The sequence below is a fragment of the Odocoileus virginianus genome, unplaced genomic scaffold (assembly GCF_023699985.2).
Source record: "Odocoileus virginianus isolate 20LAN1187 ecotype Illinois unplaced genomic scaffold, Ovbor_1.2 Unplaced_Contig_6, whole genome shotgun sequence".
NCBI lineage: Eukaryota > Metazoa > Chordata > Mammalia > Artiodactyla > Cervidae > Odocoileus > Odocoileus virginianus.
This window is the reverse complement of record NW_027224323.1, coordinates 2,614,114-2,632,075: the sequence shown is the minus strand read 5'-3', so window position 1 is coordinate 2,632,075 and position 17,962 is coordinate 2,614,114. Positions and strand designations below refer to the sequence as shown.

General features: G+C 52.0%; 1 protein-coding gene across 21 annotated transcripts in view; it reads left to right on the top strand.

Moving 5' to 3' along the window:
* The window catches only part of CSF2RA (colony stimulating factor 2 receptor subunit alpha), a 67,177-nt gene that overhangs the window by 24,466 nt on the left and 24,749 nt on the right, over positions 1 to 17,962 (top strand). For 6 of the 21 annotated variants that reach the window (XM_070463800.1, XM_070463802.1, XM_070463801.1 and 3 more), the window contains 2 exons: positions 3,475 to 3,556; positions 4,530 to 4,747. In XM_070463800.1, the coding sequence (XP_070319901.1) occupies positions 3,475 to 3,556; positions 4,530 to 4,625 (178 nt within the window). In that variant the 3' untranslated portion in view covers positions 4,626 to 4,747. Of the gene's footprint in view, positions 1 to 395; positions 515 to 3,474; positions 3,557 to 4,529; positions 6,089 to 8,830; positions 13,606 to 15,577; positions 16,173 to 17,162; positions 17,257 to 17,962 lie in introns of those variants that run through there. The other 15 variants (XM_070463803.1, XM_070463809.1, XM_070463792.1 and 12 more) reach the window with 12 other exon arrangements.

Sequence of the window (17,962 nt, the reverse complement as noted above, 5' to 3'; positions counted from 1 at the left end):
AGACCTGAGTTCAACCCCTGGGTCGGGAAGATCCCCTGGAGGAGGGCGTGGCAGTATTCTTACTGGAGGCCACTCCAGTACTCTTGCCTGGAGAATCCCATGGACGGAGGGGCCTGGTGGGCTGCAGCCCATGGGGTCGCGAAGAGTCAGACACGACTGAGCGACTTCACTTTCACTTTTCGCTTTCATGCATTGGAGAAGGAAATGGCACCCACTCCAGTGTTCTTGCCTGGAGAATCCCAGGGACGGGGGAGCCTGGTGGGCTGCCGTCTATGGGGTCGCACAGAGTCGGACACCACTGAAGCGACTTAGCAGCAGCAGCAGCAGCCTGAGAATATCTAACCATCTGCAGACCTGTCCTGCCAGTTTTTTGGGTGTTTTTTTTTTTCCTCCAGAGCACAGAATGTCTCATCTCTGCTCTCTACCCGGAACTCCTTGGAGGAGAGGATTGAAGGTCAGCAGCTGCAGAAGCAGCTGGTTTAATGCTTGTAGAGATAGATGAAGTTTTGAAAGTGTGAGTCTGCGCAGTCATGCCCGACTCTCTGCGACCCCGTGGGCTGTAGCCCACCAGGCCCCTCCGTCCGTGGGATTCTCCAGGCAGGAATACTGGAGTGGCCTCCAGTAAGAATACTGCCGTGCCCTCGTCCAGGGGATCTTCCCGACCCAAGGGTCGAAGCCAGCTGTCCTGCACTGCAGGCGGATTCTTCAGCGTCTGAGTGAGCAGGAAAGCCCCCTTACAGTTCAGCTGTGCCCCAAGGCCCGCCTTCTGGTCTTTCGGAGCCTCTGGAATTCTTGGAATGTCCCTACAGACCTCTGTTTTCCTGCAGCGTGTTCTCAGCCCCGGCCGCTGCAGCCAGCCTCCCCCACCACGGGGACCCCTGCCAGCGTCTTTCCTGTTCTGTGAGCTCAGCAATCAGGCAGGCTCTCTCAGATGCCCGGGAAGGAAGCCCGGCACGTGCAGAGGAAAGCTTGCGTGCTCTGCAAAGCCACGGGGAGATTTGGCTCACGGGGAGACCCTCCTGCAGGGCGTGTGGGCGTCCACTCGCGACGTCTCTGTCACCAGGCGACCCCCGCCCGCGTCCCCGTGGGGCGTCCTGGGCTCAGACTCCCGGCCCGCCCCAGAGACAAGGGGCGACCCTGAGCGCCCGCTCCAAGACGCTGCAAGGCATCGCGGTTCTCGGGACACGACCACGGGCTGTGGGGACGGGAACACATGTCATGTTTTAACACCAAAGACTGATCTTAGACAAAAGCCACGTCACTTCCTGTGGCTGCCGGAACCAGTGACCACAAACTGGGGGCTTAAAGCCACAGACATCCGTCCTCCCTGAGCCCTGGGGACCAGATGTCTGCGGTCTAGGTGTCTCAGGCTCGATTCCCTCTGGGGGCTCCAGGGGAGGGTCCTCCCCGCCTCTTCCAGCTTCTGGGGACTCCAGGCGTCCGTCCCTGGGCAGGTGGCGGCCTCCCTCCCGTCTCCGCCTCCGCCTCCACGTGGCTTCTCCTCTATCTCCCTGTCTCTCCTCTTCTGTGTCTTATAAGGACCCTGTCCCTGGGTTTAGGGCCACCCCACATCCAGGAGGGCCTCATCTCAGACCCTTCACTCCAGCACTTCTGCAGAGACCCCATTTCAAAGCGAGCTCCCTTTCCCGGGCTTCAGGACTCAAGTGGACCTTTGGGACCACCGCTCCACTCAGCACAGCATCTTATGATGTCACAGGGTTGCCTCCTTCTCGTGAGAATAAAAATAACCGCCCGGGCGGTTGTTCAGCACCACTGAGACACTTGGGGACCATGGAATAGCCCTGAAAATACGTGCCATCCGCAGAAAACTGGTCCGTCTGGAATCGTGGCCTTCAAGGCTGGATAAATCTCCCTGCCTTTTAACAGCAGAGAGTGTGGATTACTCCAAGCTGCTCAAGACTGGGCACATACCACCACTGCCGTCTCTGCGCCCGAGACAACGAATGTTCAGTTCAGCTCAGTTCAGTCGCTCACTCGTGTCCGACTCTTTGCGACCCCGTGGACCGCAGCACGCCAGGCCTCCCTGTCCATCACCAGCTCCCAGAGTTTACTCAACCTCATGTCCATTGAGTCAGTGATGCATCCAACCATCTCATCCTCTGTCGCCCCCTTCTCCTCCCTCTGTCAATGGTTTCTCTTCAAAGACAGTGAATGAAAGTTCTGGAAAGACTTTCTTGGGCACTTCTTAAGTACATCCGCACAGTCTATTTATATTCTCCACAGTCTAAGATTGCAAGCCATCCTGTGATATTAAGATTTTTTTTTTCGGTGGATCATTATATTTTTTAATGTCTCTCTGTTTTTGGTTTTTTTTTTTTTGAGCTTTGAAATTTTTATTTTGTATTGAAGTATAGCTGATGAACACTGCAGTGATGGTTTCAGGGAGACAGCCAAGGGACTCAGCCATACATGCACACATATCCATTCTCCCCCATCCTGCCCCCTGGTGACCATCAGGTTATTACAGAGTATTGAGCAGAGTTCCCTGGGCTGTCCAGCAGGTCCTTGCTGGTTCTCCATGGTAAACACAGCAGCGTGTCCATGTCCATCCCAGACTCCCTGACTGTCCCTTCCCCCATCCTTCCCCCTGGTGACCATCAGGTTATTACAGAGTATTGAGCAGAGTTCCCCGTGCGTCCAGCAGGTCCTTGCTGGTTCTCCATGGTAAATACAGCAGCGTGTCCATGTCCATCCCAGACTCCCTGACCATCCCTTCCCCCATCCTTCCCCCTGGGGACCATCAGGTTATCACAGAGTGTTGAGCAGAGTTCCCTGGGCTGGACAGCAGGTCCTTGCTGGTTCTCCATGTTAAACACAGCCATGTGTCCATGTCCATCCCAGACTCCCTGACTATCCCTTCTCCCCATCTTCCCACCCCCTCATAACGATGCATTGGTTTTGTAAGTCTGTGAATCTCTTCCTTCTGTTTTGTAAGTCACTTTGCATCATTTCTTTCTAGGTTTCTCATGTAAGGGGAGTCACACGACATTTCTCCTTCTCTGTCTGAGTTACTTCACTCAGTACGACACTCTCTCGGTCCCCCTGGGTTGCTGCAGATGGCATTATTTAGTTCTTTTTAACGGTTGCATACTATTCCATTGTGTTAATGTACCATCACGTAGATCATTTTTAAAGTCTTTACTGAATTGGTTACAGTAGTGCTTCCATTTTATGTATCTATTTTTTTGTCTGCGAGGATTTGTGGGGTCATAGCTTCCTGACCAGGGATCGCATCGGCACCCCAGGGACTGAACCCACACCCCCTGCCTTGGAAGGTGAAGTCTTAACTCCTGGACTTCCAGGGGACGTCTCCCTTTCTGAGAATCTTAAAGGAAACTGTTGTGGAGATGTGAGTCCAGAGGGTGTGTTTGCACGTAATATGGCAGTGCATCTCCTCTGGACAAAAATGTGGTCCCGTCGGTCTTTTCTTCATCTCGTGTCTCATCTCCGCAGGTTCGTCAGGACCCACAGGTTATTCCCTCCGGTTCCACAGATCAAAGATAAATTGAACGATAACCATCCAGTCGACCACGAGGTATGTCTGGGGTGAGTGAGGCGGGGAGCCAGGACGGACAGGTGGGGAACGGTGAGCCCAGAATCTCGTCTGTGCTCAGCCAACGGGGTCCACAGGAGGAGGCTGGAAACCCGTGTCCTGCTCTCTGACTTTCTTCTGGCGGGCGGCGGGGTTGGGGGTTTTGTCTGCAAGCTCTGTGCGGGGAAATTAGCCGGGTCGTGGAGAAGGAGGAGGAGAGAAGAGGAAGATGGGGGTGGCAGAGAGAGACAGGGATAGACTGAAAGGGGTCCAGCCAGATCTTCATGGGGGGGCAGCACATAGGATGAAAAAGGATAGCAGACAAGAGAGGACCCCCCCCCCCCCGTATGTAGGGCTTCCCTGGTAGTTCAGATAGTAAAGAACCCGCCTGCAATACGGGAGACCCGGGTTCAGTCTCCGGGTTGGGAAGATCCCCTGGAGAAGGGAATGGCAACCCACTCCGGTATTCTTGCCTGGAGAATCCCGTGGACAGAGGAGCCTGGCAGGTTATATGCTCCATGGGGTCACAAAGAGTTGGACATAGCTGAGCGGCTGACACTTTCACTTTCCAATGTGGGAAACCCTCCCCTCCACTTGGGTGCCCCTGTCCAGCCTGTCTTCTGGAGGCGGGGACTGTGTCCGCCTCCTCCACGGCGTGCCGTCGCATCAACCAGGTGTCGGCTTGCTCACCTGGGTCTCTGAGCCAGCCATCGTCCCTCCCACGGACACCGACTCAACGCCCTGGTGGGTTCCCGGGGAGGTCTAGGGCCCCGCGACACTCTCTTTCCAAGCTCTGAGCTCCGCGCAGTCCCAACGAGTGTGGTACCCGAGTCTCAGACGTCCCTCCCCCAGCTCATCAGCCGACGACGAACTCCCGCTCGGAGACCCGGCTGCCGTTTCTGTCTAAACCCTCCACGTCCGTGGCTCCCCCGGGGGCTCCTGGGGAGTTGACATCCCTGCCTTTCTCCCCCATCAGATACTATGGGAGAAGTTTACACATGAAATGGGAAAAGATGACAAGGAAGAGGTCTTAATCGTGGAGAAAGTCTCAGAAGCCCCAGCAAAACTGTGAATTCCAGGCGTCTCCATACCCGGGACTTTCTAGAAGCTGTCGACTTTTTTTTTTAAATATATTTTTTTTAACATTTCTTAAATGTTTTATTTACTGTTTCGAATGAAGCTTTTTTAAATTGTTGTGAGCGTTTGTATAGCATTCTTTTTGTTCTTTTACTGAGGCTTCCCAGGGAGTCAGTGGCAAAGCATTTGCCTGCCAATCTAAGAGACTCGGATTCGATTCCTGGGTTGGGAAGACCCCCTGGAGCAGGGCATGGCAACCCACTCCAGTATTCTTGCCTGGAGAATCCCATGGACAGAGGAGCCTGGCCATCTAGAGTCTATGGGGTCATGAAGAGCCGAACATGAGTGAGTGACTAAACAACATTTTTTTTTTTACTCTAGAAGATAGTGTCATGTTTTCCAAAGCTGCTTTTGTAGTTGGAGGGGTGGTTGGATGCCTGCAATTGTGAACACTTAATGCACCTCTCAGCGCCACCTGGAACCCCATCCCTTCATCACAGGCACATTTCTAGGATGCTTGTGGCCGCGGTTACTGGAACACCATCTCCCCTGCCTCTGCTTCTGCTGGCGGAGCGAATACATCCTCCTTTTTTTCTGTATCAGCTGCAGTTTAGAAAGAAATGAGTTTCCAGAGGCTTCTGCAACAGGACCTCCATGATGGGCTTGCGTGGCAGGAATCTACCCATTAACAGTTCATACGTCTCCTGTGTAATTCTGTGATGACCTTACCCTGGGGCGGGTGGTCCACGACCCAGTCTCCATCTCGGGATCCTGGCACTCATCACGGCTGTCAACCTCCTTGTGTCAGAAGGCAACCTGTTTATGGGTTCCGGGATTTAGGATGTCGTTGGGGATGTTATTCTGTCCACCACACGGGGAGGGCATGCAGACGTCCTTGGGGACATTTTTCTGTCCGCCGCACGGCGCCCAGAAAGAGGAGCTTCGCTGAGTGGCTGTGATGGGAATCCGGAGCCATCCCCAGACCTGCAGATTCAAAGGCTCCTTCCCCCCACTCTCCCACCCCCTCATACATGTGGTATGCATTCCTCCCGTTCCCCTGGAATTCTCCACCAAGACCAGCTGAGTCGTATGCTTTTTGCACAAACCGGCAAAGCCTTCTTTTTTGTTTTTTTTAATTCCCGTCTTTTCGTGAAATTTGTGAGCCGTTTTAGCCAATTACCTAGCCCCACAGAGGGGGTCTTGGGAAGCCTGATTTATAAGCTGGTCGGTCAGAAGTCTGGGCTGCCTGGGACCACCCCAGGCAGGGTCTGAAAAGTCTGTGGGGTCACAAAGTCTGAAGAGACTGCGGTCAGAAGTCTTGGGGAGCCAGTTTTTCCTGCTGGAAAATGACCCGGAGGCTGACAGCCAGCCAGCTGAAAAAACGCATCGGGGCTAGAAATGATCTGGACACAACATCCATGTCACTTTAACACGTGGATTTTACACAACTCAGGAAACGTGAGCTATTTGCGTCTGTTGGTCTGTTTCTGTTGGTACACAAATTACTTTTATTTTATTTTTTTAGATTCCAAAAGGATGGTTAACCAATGGGGAAAGGAAGGTAGGGTTGGTGGGGCGGGGGTGGGAGGGCGGGATAATTTAGATGTTTGGGGTTAAAAGTGTGAAATGTAAATTGATTAATGGATATAAAGTGTTAGACGTAGAATAGATAAGCAACAGAGATTTATGGTACACCTCAGGGAGTCAGATAATCATGTTCGATATCATGTCAGACACTATAATCAAAAGGGACCCGAAAAAAATGTGTGTCTGCATAAGTGAACCAGTTTGCTGTAGACCAGAAACTAAGAGTGTTCTAAGTCACCTGTGTGCTCGGTCGCTGAGCCGTGTCCGACTCTCTGCGACCCCGTGGACTGCAGCCCGCCAGGCTCCTCCGTCCGTGGGATTCTCCAGGCAAGAATCCTGGAGTGGGTTGCCATGCCCTCCTCCAGGGGAGCTTCCCAAGCATCAAACCTGTGTCTCCTTCATTGGCAGGTGGATTCTTTACCACTGAGCTACCTGGGAACCTATACTTGAATAAAATAAAATAAAAACCTTTCAAAAAACAGTCATTCTAAAGGCTTCGCAGGCGACTCCATGGCAAAGAATGTGACTGCCAATGCAGGCAGGAGACTTGGGTTCAGTCCCTGGGTGGGGAGATCCCCTGCAGAAGGAAATGGCAACCCACTCCAGTGTTCTTGCCTGGAGAATCCCATGGACACAGGAGCCTGGCGGGATGCAGTCCGCGGGGTCGTGGAGAGTCGGACACAACTCAGCGACTGCACAACTGCAAGAAGGTTATTCTAACGAGAAAAAGAAAGCAGTTCTTCAGCCGCACGCTCCCTGGCACTGAGGATCTGATGCCCCCAGCTGCCCTCCTCATCCTGTCCCCCCAGAAGGGCCCCTCCCAGGCCCCCGCCTGCCGCTGAGGCTGCCGGCCCAGCTGTGCCATCTCTGCCGCCCGGGAGGCCGCTGTGTACCCTGCTGGGTTTGCACCGCAAACCCAGACCTGGTCTGCACCACGACGCCCCTGCAGAGTCCGGCGACCAGGGAGTCGAGAGTGTCAGGAACTGGTGTCTGCGCCCCCGGGAGGATGAGGAAGCTGGCGCGGCTGGGCTGCCGGGTCAATCCTGGGGACCCGGGTCGGGTCCTCGCCCGTGCGGGAAGGCGCAGGGCGACCTCGTGCTTCCTGGGGGCCCCTCTCGGGGCGGCTCTGCAGCTGGCTGAGTCGCTCATTTAGGACCGAGTTACCGGGCGTGGATGCATGGAGCAGGGTCTGGTTCAGCCTCATGGGATGCCCCGGGCGGGGCGGCGCTGGGAGGGGTGTGTGTGTGTGTGTGTGTGTCTGTGAGAGTTGCTCAGTCGGGTCCAGCTCTCTGCCACCCCATGGACTGTGGCCGCCAGGCTCCTCTGTCCGTGGGATTCTCCAGGCAGGAATGCTGGAGTGGGTTGCCGTTCCCAGACTCTTGTCTGGGAAACCTCACGGACGGAGGAGCCTGGTGGACTATTACAGTCCAGGAGAGGTAGGCAGAGAATAGTTCCCACCCCCAGGGAGGCACCTCCCGGGGAAGAAGGTGAGAACACGGCACGTGGAGAAGGAGGAGGAAGTGGGCGGCGTGTGAGTGACGTTGGTCTTTGAATCTGAAATTCCCTCCAGCTTGCAGCTTCTTCCTTGTTGTTCCGTCGCTGAGTTGTGTTTGACTCTTTGCGTCCCCTTCTCCCCCCGCCCTCAATCTTTCCCAGCATCAGGGTCTTTTCCAATGAGTCAGCTCTTCCCATTAGGGGGCCAAAGGACTGGAGTTTCAGCTTCAGCATCAGTCCTTCCCATGAACTCAGGACTGATTTCCTTTGGGATGGACTGGCTGGAACTCCTTGCAGTCCAAGGGACTCTCAAGAGTCTTCTCCAACACCACAGTTCAAAAGGGTCGGTTATTTGGCGCTCAGCTTGCTTTAGAGTGTTGTGTTAGCTTCTACTGTAAGACGAACTGAATTGGCCATGTGTGCACATATATCCCCTCTTTTTGGATTTCCTTCCCATCTAGGTCACCGCAGTCCCCTCTGCTATACAGTAGGTTCTCATTAGTTACCTATTTTATACACAGTATCGATTGCGTCTCAGTCCCAAACTCCCAGTGTATAATATCCCTTCTTCCTCCCTTTGCTGTGATGCGTTTGTTCTTTGCATCTGCGTCTCTATTTCCGCTTTGCAAACAGGTTCATCTATACCATTTTTCTAGATTCCACATAAATTGTGTTAACACACGTGGCTTCCCTGGAGGCTCAGATGGTAAAGCATCTGCCTGCAGATGCAGGAGACCCCGGTTCGATCCCTGGGTCGGGAAGATGGTTTTTTTCCCTTTGTGACTTGCTTCACAACAAGTGAAGGATGGACTCTGGGTCCATCCAAGTCCATCCCCGTCTCTCAGAGAGCATTTCCCCGCTGCTGGGCTGGGCTTTAATCTCCTGCCTGTTCTGTACTTTGCAGGCCTGCTCCCTGGGGCAGGGATGCGGGAGGCTCAGAACACCTCCAGACCAGTGAAGGCTCAGCCACACCCCTGCTGGTGGGTCAGCTCCGCTCAAGGCGACCGGGAAACTGTAGCAGTCACAGTTCACCAGAGAAATAAGACCAGCAGGATGGAGATTTGTGATACATGGGTGGATAGATGGGCAGACGATGTGATAGACAGAGAAAATAGGTATGGAGACAGGTAGACAGATAATAGAGATGATAGATATAATAGGTACGTAGAGATGATAAATAGAGATGATAGATAAATAGGTAGACAGGCAAATAGAGATGAAAGATATAATAGGTAGACAGAGATGGTAGATAAATAGGTAGTAGAGATGATAGATAAATAGGTAGACAGATAGGCAAATAGAGATGATAGGTAGATAGAGATGATAAATAAATAGGTAGACAGATAGATAGGTAAATAGAGATGATAGGCAGATAGGTAGATACGGTGATAGGTAGATACAGATGATCGATGGACAGATAGACAAATAGGTAGACAGATAATCGATAGGTACACACAGATGATAGATAGACAAATGGGTGGACAGATAGATGGACAGGTAGACAGAGATGATAGGTAATTAGACAATAGGTGAATAGGTAGATGATAGAAATAGATAGAAAGATAGATATAGATAGATAGGTAGGTAAATAGAGATGATAACCAAATAGGTACATACAGATGATAGATTGATAGACAAATATGTAGGCAGACAGATAGATAGGTAAATGGAGATGATGAATAGGAAAATAGGTAGATCAATAGACAGGTAGGCAGAGATGCCAGATAGACAAATAGGTAGATAGATAGGTAGATAGAGATGATAGATATGTAGGTAGAGATGATATATAAATAGAAACATAGGTAGATCAATAGACAGGTAGGCAGAGATGCTAGATAGACAAATAGGTAGATAGATAGGTAGATAGAGATGATAGATATGTAGGTAGAGATGATATATAAATAGAAAAATAGGTGGATCAATAGGTAGATAAAGATGATAGAGATGATAGATACATACATAGAGATGACAGATAAATAGGCAGATAGGTGAATAGAGATGATAGGTAGTTGCAGATGACACATTTATAGACAAGTAGGCAGACAGATAATCGATAGGTAGATACAGATGATAGATAGACCAATAGGTAGATTGAGATGATAGATACATAGATGGAGATAACAGACAAGTAGGTAGGCAGATACATAAATGGAGATGATAGGTAGATATGGATGGTAGATAGACAAATAGGTAGATCATTAGGTAGATAGAGATGATGGATACATAGAGATGATAGATAAATAGGCAGATAGGTGAATAGAGATGATAGATAGTTAGATGCAAATGACAGATTCATAGGCAAATAGGTAGACAGATAATTGATAGGTAGATACAGATGATAGACAAATAGCTAGATCAATAGATAGGTAGGTAGAGATGATAGATGGACAAATAGGTAGACAGATAGATGGGTAGATAGAGATGATACGTAAGTAGACAGTAGGTAAGTAGGTAGATGATAGATTGGTTGAGAGCTATAGATATATCCAGGCAGATGCATAGGTAGGTTAAATTGATAGGTAGATAGATAGTTGGTAGATGATAGAGATGAGATGTAAGCTTTGGATATACAGAGAGATTTATATATGTGTGTGTGTGGATATATGTACGTATATATATAGATGTAGATAGGGAGAGGCAGAGAGAGTCTCATACAACTGATCCTCCAAGTGCAGAACCCAGGGCCACGGAGGGCCAACTGTATACATACGAAGATAGATACACAGGTATCTGTCTAGCTATAGAAACAGATACAGCTGCACATATCTATTTGGAGAAAAGTAGACACATATGGTGATAGGTATGCATAAGGATGGCGAGACATTTATTTCAAGGAATTGGCTCGTGCGACTGTGGGGCTGGTGAGTCTGAAGTCCGCAGGTCAGGGGGCCAGGCTGGACAGCCAGGCAGGAGTTGACACTGCCGTCTGGAGACAGAATTTCATCTTCTCTGGGGAACCTCAGTGTCTGCTTTTAAAACTTCACCTAGAATTCCCTGGTGGTCCTGTGGTTATGACTCACCGCTTCCAGTGCAAGGGGTGAGGGTTCGGTCCCTGGTCAGGAGAACTAAGATCCCACATGCTGTGCACCGTGGCCAAATTTAAAAAAGAAAAAGACACTGTCTCTTCACCTGATTAGACGAGGCCCACCACCACATGGAGGCTTCTCTTTGCTTCAACCCCCTCATTTAAAAAAAACTTCACCTGATTAGATGAGGCCCACCACCACATGGAACTTCTTCTCTTTGCTTCAACCCCCTCATTTTAACAAAAAAACTTCACCTGATTAGATGAGGCCCACCACTACATGAAGCACTTTTTTCTTTGCTTCAGGTCACCTTCCCCACACATTTTTTCTTAAAAAACCGCTTCACCTGATCAGACAAGGGCCACCACCACTGGAGCCTCTTATGTTTGCTTCAAGTCAGCTGGTTGTGAACTTGAGTCACACCTACAAAACCTGTGCCCAGCCACCCCCTAGGCAAGAGTGTGAATGAATGGGGCTGTCATTTGGACAGATGGACACGTGAACGGACCACCCCGGGAACATGTACACCACATCCCAGCTAATAGCAGTGTCGAAATGGCAGCCCACTCCAGTGTTCTTGCCTGGAGAATCCCAGGGACGGGGGAGCCTGGTGGGCTGCCGTCTATGGGGTCACACAGAGTCAGACACGACTGAAGCGACTTAGATGCACTGCCCGCCTACTGCAGGATGTTCGTAGCATGGAACTCACGGGAAAATAGGGGAGAGTGGAGGAGAGGCCCACGGGCGCTCTGCCTCCTGCTAGGTGCATGTAAAAAGCCAAAAATGTGAAAAAAATAAAGTCCATTTGTAATAATCCACCCGCCAATGCAGGAGACACAGGAGAGAAGAGTTAGCCTCCTGGGTCAGGATGATCACCCGGAGGAGGGCATGACAGCCCACTCCAGTGTTCTCACCTGGAGAATCCCCTGGGACGTAGGAGCCTGGCAGGCTGCAGTCCACGGGGTGGTGAAGAGTCAGACACAGCTGAGCGAGAGAGCACACAGCGATCCTATGAAATTATTATCGAAGCCAGGAGGGGGAAAATAAACAGCCGGTATCTACAGAGCGTATCAGGGTCTTCTGCAACAAAACCGGGTCCCGGCCGACTCTCTCTCTTAGGTGATGAAACCCAGAAGTTAAGACAGAAAAGGGAGACTTGAAGAAATGTCACTTGTGGGCGGACCGCAGCACAGAGTCACTGCCGACTTGCACTGTCTCCGGCTGTGTCTAGCGTGTCTCGGTCTCTCTCTCTCTCAGACGAGCCCCCAGCGGCCGCGGCTGACTGCTTAGGGCCTCCGGATCCGGGGAGCCCCGTCTGTCTGTCTGTCTGAGACACGGGGGGACGGCCTCTGCAGTGGGTGGTGCCTGCTGGCTCCGGGGGCCGCGCTGGACATCCCCGGTCCTTCCGTGGGTGCTGGTGCCGGCTCAGAGGTGGAAACGGGACATGGACTCGCAGACTCATGGCCTCCGCGCCTGCTCTGTCTCCTCCCAGTGAGTCTGGTCCCACACGTGATCCCACAGGGCTAGGGCAGGTCGCACCCTTGGGGGCCTGCGATTCCTACCACCCTGGAGCCTCAGGGCCAGAGCGGCCATTTTCCAATCACACCTTCATCTACTTCTGCATCACCGACTACGCCTTCGACCGTGTGGCTCCCAACAACTGGAGAATTCTTCAAGGGATGGGAATACCAGACCACCCGACCTGCCTCCTGAGAAACCTGTATGCAGGTCCAGAAGCAACTGTTAGAACCAGACATGGAACAACAGACTGGGTCAAAATAGGAAAAGGAGTCCGTCAAGGCTGAGTATTGTCACCCTGCCGATTTAACTTCCATGCAGAGTACAGTATGCGAAATGCCGGGCTGGAGGAAGCACAAGCTGGAATCAAGGTTGCCGGGAGAAATACCAATCACGTCCGACGCGCAGATGACACCACCCTTATGGCAGAAAGCGAAGAAGAACTAAAGAGCCTCTTGATGAAGGTGAAAGAGAGTGAAAAAGTTGGCTTAAACTCAGCATTCAGAAAACGAAGATCACGGCATCCGGTCCCTTTACTCCATGGGAAGTAGATGGGGAAAGAGTGGAAACAGCCTGGCAGGCTACCGTCCGTGGGGTCGCAGAGAGCCGGACACAACGGAGTGTGACATAGCAGGGGGCTGTGAGACACTCCTTAGGGAGACATGGCCTGAATGTAAGTCAGCTCATTTCTTCCCTCCCTCCGACCCGGGGCCCCTGGGGCACACAGACCCGGGCAAGAGCCAGTCCCAACCTCTGGCAGAGCTTCCGAGCTGAAAGGGAGCCAACTCCCAGTGGATGCAGAGGATGCTCTAAGGAGAAGCCAGTTTCCCGAACACGGGGACACAGATCCAACACCCCGGTGACCCCCGCCACCCCGCCACCCCTGGCCAGAACATGCAGGAAAGCCAAGTGGCCATCTAGACCCCTGCTACTAAAAGAGGAACCTTGTGAGGTTGATTAAACAAAAAAGAAAAAAAAAACTGAGAGGCAGGCTACTTGCTTGAGAGGGAATGTGGACTGTGTTATGACATTTCCTGTTCCTTGAGATGATAACAACTGGCTGGTCACTCAGAGACGAGGAAGGCTCTGCTGCTAGGAGATTATTTAAAGAGAGAGGGAGAGAGAAAGAGCGTGTTCGTGCGGAGGACCAGATTCAGCCATACCTGCCATAGCTGTCCCCCGAATCCTACATCCGGAAGGGCATTGGGGGCTCTCCCCCCTTGGGGAGCCTGCTACTGAAGTGTCTGACACTGTCCACCCGCCACGTACCCCGGGCAGGCAGGACAGCGGCTCCAAGGAGCCCCGGATTCGGACAGTTGGGTGAGAAAGATCCAGGAAGCTGACGGACCGGTAAGTGGACGGCACCCCCATTTTCAGGGTGGCTTGCTCTGGCCGGTGGGATCCTCTGACCACGTGGGTTTGTGATGGGACTGGAGATTGGAGTCCCAGAGAGACGGCCTCAGCCCAGGGGAGGCTGGAGAAAGGAGCTACCGGGGAGAAAGTCACGCCACCGGAGCTTCGGGAAGGGAAGGGCGGACACTGGGTCTTCGTTTCCGACTGACGTGGCGGGGAGTCGTTGTCTGGTGGGGTCCGATTCCTCTGTACGCCGTGTTATCTGCGTGCACGCTTGGTCGCTCGGTCCTGTCCGACTCTTGTAGCCCCGTGGACTGTAGCCTGCCAGGCTCCTCTGTCCCTGGGCTTCTCCAGGCAAGAACACTGGAGTGGGTTGCCATGCCCTCCTCCAGGGGGTCTTCCTGACCCGGGGAGCGAACCTGGGTCTCCTGCCTTGGCAGGTGGATTCTTTGCTGCTAGCGTCACCTGGGAAGCCCGTGCTATCTACCTGTGAAATATTTCCTTTGGGGGCGTCTTTAAGCTATGAAGTCCTCGACGGTTTTGTTCTCACGGGACAACACGCACGGGACTGATTTCCACTCCCATCCCCTTCGATCTCGCTGGGGACACAGGCCCTCACTGGGGACATAGCTCCCTCTGATCTGGCTTACGATAACACCCAGCAAGGGCGTGGAGGGGGGGAGGTCTCTCCCCTGGGAAACACAGAACTGAGATCACCTTCACTGCATCCTCATGAAACTTAACAGAAGTGGCGGGGGATGTCAGCCTGTGCTCAAAACCACGCAAAGCTTTTTTTTTTTTTTTTTACCTCCTGACCGCACGGCTTGTCAGATCTTAGTTCGAACCCAGATGCTCCGCAGTGAAGGGGCAGAGTCGTCATCACTGGCCCACTGTCAGATTCCCCCAGGAAGCCTTTCCGTGCCTTTCGCTGCAAAGCGTCTGGGAGCCAGGTGGGGATGTTTAGGTTCCTTTGGTAGAGAAGCACATGGCAGGCCACCCCGGCATTCTCGCCTGGAACATTCCCCGGACGGAGGAGCCTGGCGCACCACCGTCCATGCGGTCGCAAAGAGTCGGTCACGGCTGAGTGACTCAGCATGCACAGACGCACGGGGCCCGCAGGAAGAAAGTGGGTGGGTACCAGACCCAGTCCATCTCCAGAACTCATTCCATGACGTTTCCTTATTTTCCGGGAGGTCAAGAGGCTGGGGTTACGTTTCAAAGCATCCCCGTCGTGACTTAAGAGATACAGATGGGGGAAAAAAAACAATCGAGATGGAGATGTCTGTCCATGGATGAGAAGTGAGGGGCTTCCCTGATGGCTTTGTGGGTGAAGAATCTGCCTGCAGACACAGGAGACACAAGAGACGTTGGTTCGATCCCTGGTCCGGGAAGAGCCCCTGGAGGAGGAAATGGCAAACCCCCTTCCGGTATTCTTGCCTGAAGAATCCCGTGGACAGAGGAGCCTGGCGGGCTACAGTCCCTGGGGTTGCAAAGAGTCAGACACGACTGAGTGAATAAGCAGAAAAGGTGAGGGTCTGGGACCTTGCTGGTGGCCCACTATCTAAGACTCCACATTCCCAATGCAGGGGGCATGGGCTCCATCCCTGGTCAGACTAGACCCCATATGTGGCAGCTAAGACACAGCTCAGCTAAATAAAGGGGAAGGAAAGAAAGAACGAAGGAAGGAAGGAAGGAAGGAAGGAAAGAAATGAGCGTTTGCAGTAAAAATAGCCCTGGAGGCAGTTGACACCGTGGAGACGTGCAGGAAACAGGCGGTGGGTGAGGCGATGATGGTCAGAGACCTAGCAGGGAACCTCGGCACACACCCGCTGAAAGCACACGTGGGCAGGGCTGACACCTCTCCAGACGCTGGGACGTTGCATGAGGTTCAGCCACAGGAAGCTTCCGTGGAAAAGGATGGCTGTGGGCGTGCGGACCACATGGATAAAGAGCCCCGCTGCTCGTGGACAGAATCTGTTAAAACGGAGAAGGCACAGCCGTTGCGCACCCTCCCCCGCCCCGAGCACGTCCTGTTCCTCTCCACCCACCAAGGAAGAGGCGTCCAGTTTGCACGCACGCTGTGGTTTCCCGAAGCCCTGTCCTTCCCTGCCTCAGCCTGTCCTAAAGAGGAAGACTTCTGGCTCGCTGCTGAGACCCGGGGCAGAAAGGAGGCTACCCCAGATAGAGACGAATTTGTCTCCAAAGGGTGTCGGCAGCCACCTCCCAAAAGGAGCCCAAATGCCGAGGGTCCTTGCGCCCCATGTTGAGGGTGGCCTCCTGGCTGCTATCACCTCCTCCTGCAAAGGTGTTTCATTGTCAGGCAGGTTGCCTGCAGCTTCCCTCCTGATCACTTCTGTGCAACCAGCAAGGGCGTGCCCATCTCTTTATGTTCGTAAAGTCGTGAAGATATCAGGAAAGAGAAAAAAGATCTACTCAAATGCACCAAACCCAGCCCTGTAATCACCAAACATAAAAAGAACCTCCATCAGAATATTCTAGAACTTCTTACAGACTTTTATTTTCCTTGCTGCCCTGGTGAAAGAAGCAGTTTTTTCAAAGGAGAGGTAAGTGTTTGGGAGTCAGCTGACCCTCCTAAGCCATGGTTTATCCCCTAGGTTGTTGCTGGGGCCTTTGTGAGCAGAAGAAAATGAAAAAAACCAGGGTGCCTGAACTCAGGGACAGACAGTTGCCTCATGCCCCAAAGTGGATGCTGTGGACCCAGCGTCCTCATCATACATCCCTTCTTTTCATTGGGGGTGTCACCTCCCCAGACCCTCACTGACCACTTAGGAGAGGATCAGCTTAAAATAATATTGATTACAACAGGAGCCATTTCCTCTTGGCTCAGGGGAGCTCCAGGGTAAGGTCCTCTGCGGAGGACACTTTCTAATTTGGAAAAAATAATAATAATAATATTGATTAGCCACTCCCAAGTATACCTCTCAGCAGCAATAATGTGGACCAGTGGTAGTGGGCTGAAGGGAGAAAAACAGGTTGGGCAGAGCCCAGAAAACATTTCTTTAATCCCAGTTTGCTGAGACTTGTCATCATGAATATGTGTTAAAAATTTGATGCTATGGATAGAGTTTGAAACAGAATTTAAAAGGGAATCTCATGTTGATGTATGGCAGATGCTAGCACAGTTTTGTAAAGCAACTATCTTCCAGTAAAAAAAACTTAGAAAAATGGAATCTGATCATGCCAGGTAACCCAGAGGTGTACAAGGAGGATGGTAACCTCACACTGTACTCTGATGGAATATTGCTGACCAAATAGGGACATTTGGACAAACCAAGAACCCTTTAGAGGGGTGGAAGGGGTGAGGCTACCAGTGAAAAGAAGGGATATGTAATGAGAATGCAGGTCCATGGCAGCCACTTTGGGATATTGTCTGGCCCTGAGCTAAGTGCCTTGGGCCTACCATTTTTCTCTACTCACAAAGGCTCTGGCAGCCAGGTTCTGATTCCCAACGACTGCCTGGAGGTTGTGCTAAGAAGGAAGTCCTCCTGCCTTGATTGGAATCCGTTTTCTGAACTGCTGTCTCCTCTTTGGAGGTTTAGGTCCAGCTTCAGGTCTGAGGCATGGTGGTCCTGTTGGATTTCGTAAGCCTCCTGGTACTCCTGAACTCATCTTGCTCCACGGCCCTGGGTAAGTGCCAGTAAGTCTTCCAACGCTGGGGAGTCCATGCTGGGGTGGGGGCTGCCGCCCTCCTAACCCCTGAAAGGGCAGAGTGTCTCGTGACCTGGAGGACCTCCCACCACTGCTAGGTGAAGGGGGTCTTCTTGCAAATCATTCTAGAGGTGGATACCTTTATTATTCAGCAGAATCAGGGACTTGGAAGCGAGGGAGAGTCCTACAGCTCCAGCCCCAAACCCCAAACTCAGCTGGAATGTCAGATTTGCTGCCTATGTTAAGGTTGTTGTCATTAAATCACTCAGTTCTGTCCAACTCTATGCCCCCATAGACTGCAGTACACCAGGCTTCCCTGTCTTTCAAAATCTCCAAGAGCTTGCTCAAACTCATGTGCATTGAGTCAGTGATGCCATCCAACCCTCTCATCCTCTGTCGTCCCCTTCTCCTCCCGCCTTCAGTCTTTCCCAGCATCAGGGTCATTTCCAGTGAGTCAGCTCTTCCCATCAGGTGGCCAAAGTACTGGAGCTTCAGCTTCAGCATCAGTCCTTCCAATGAATATTCAGGGTTGATTTCCTTTAGGATTGACTGGTTGATCTCCTTGCAGTCCAAGAGACTCAAGAGTCTTCTCCAGCACCACAGTTCAAAAGCATCAATTCTTCAGCGCTCAGCCTTCTTTATGGTCCAACTCTCACATCCATACATGACTGCTGGAAAAACCATA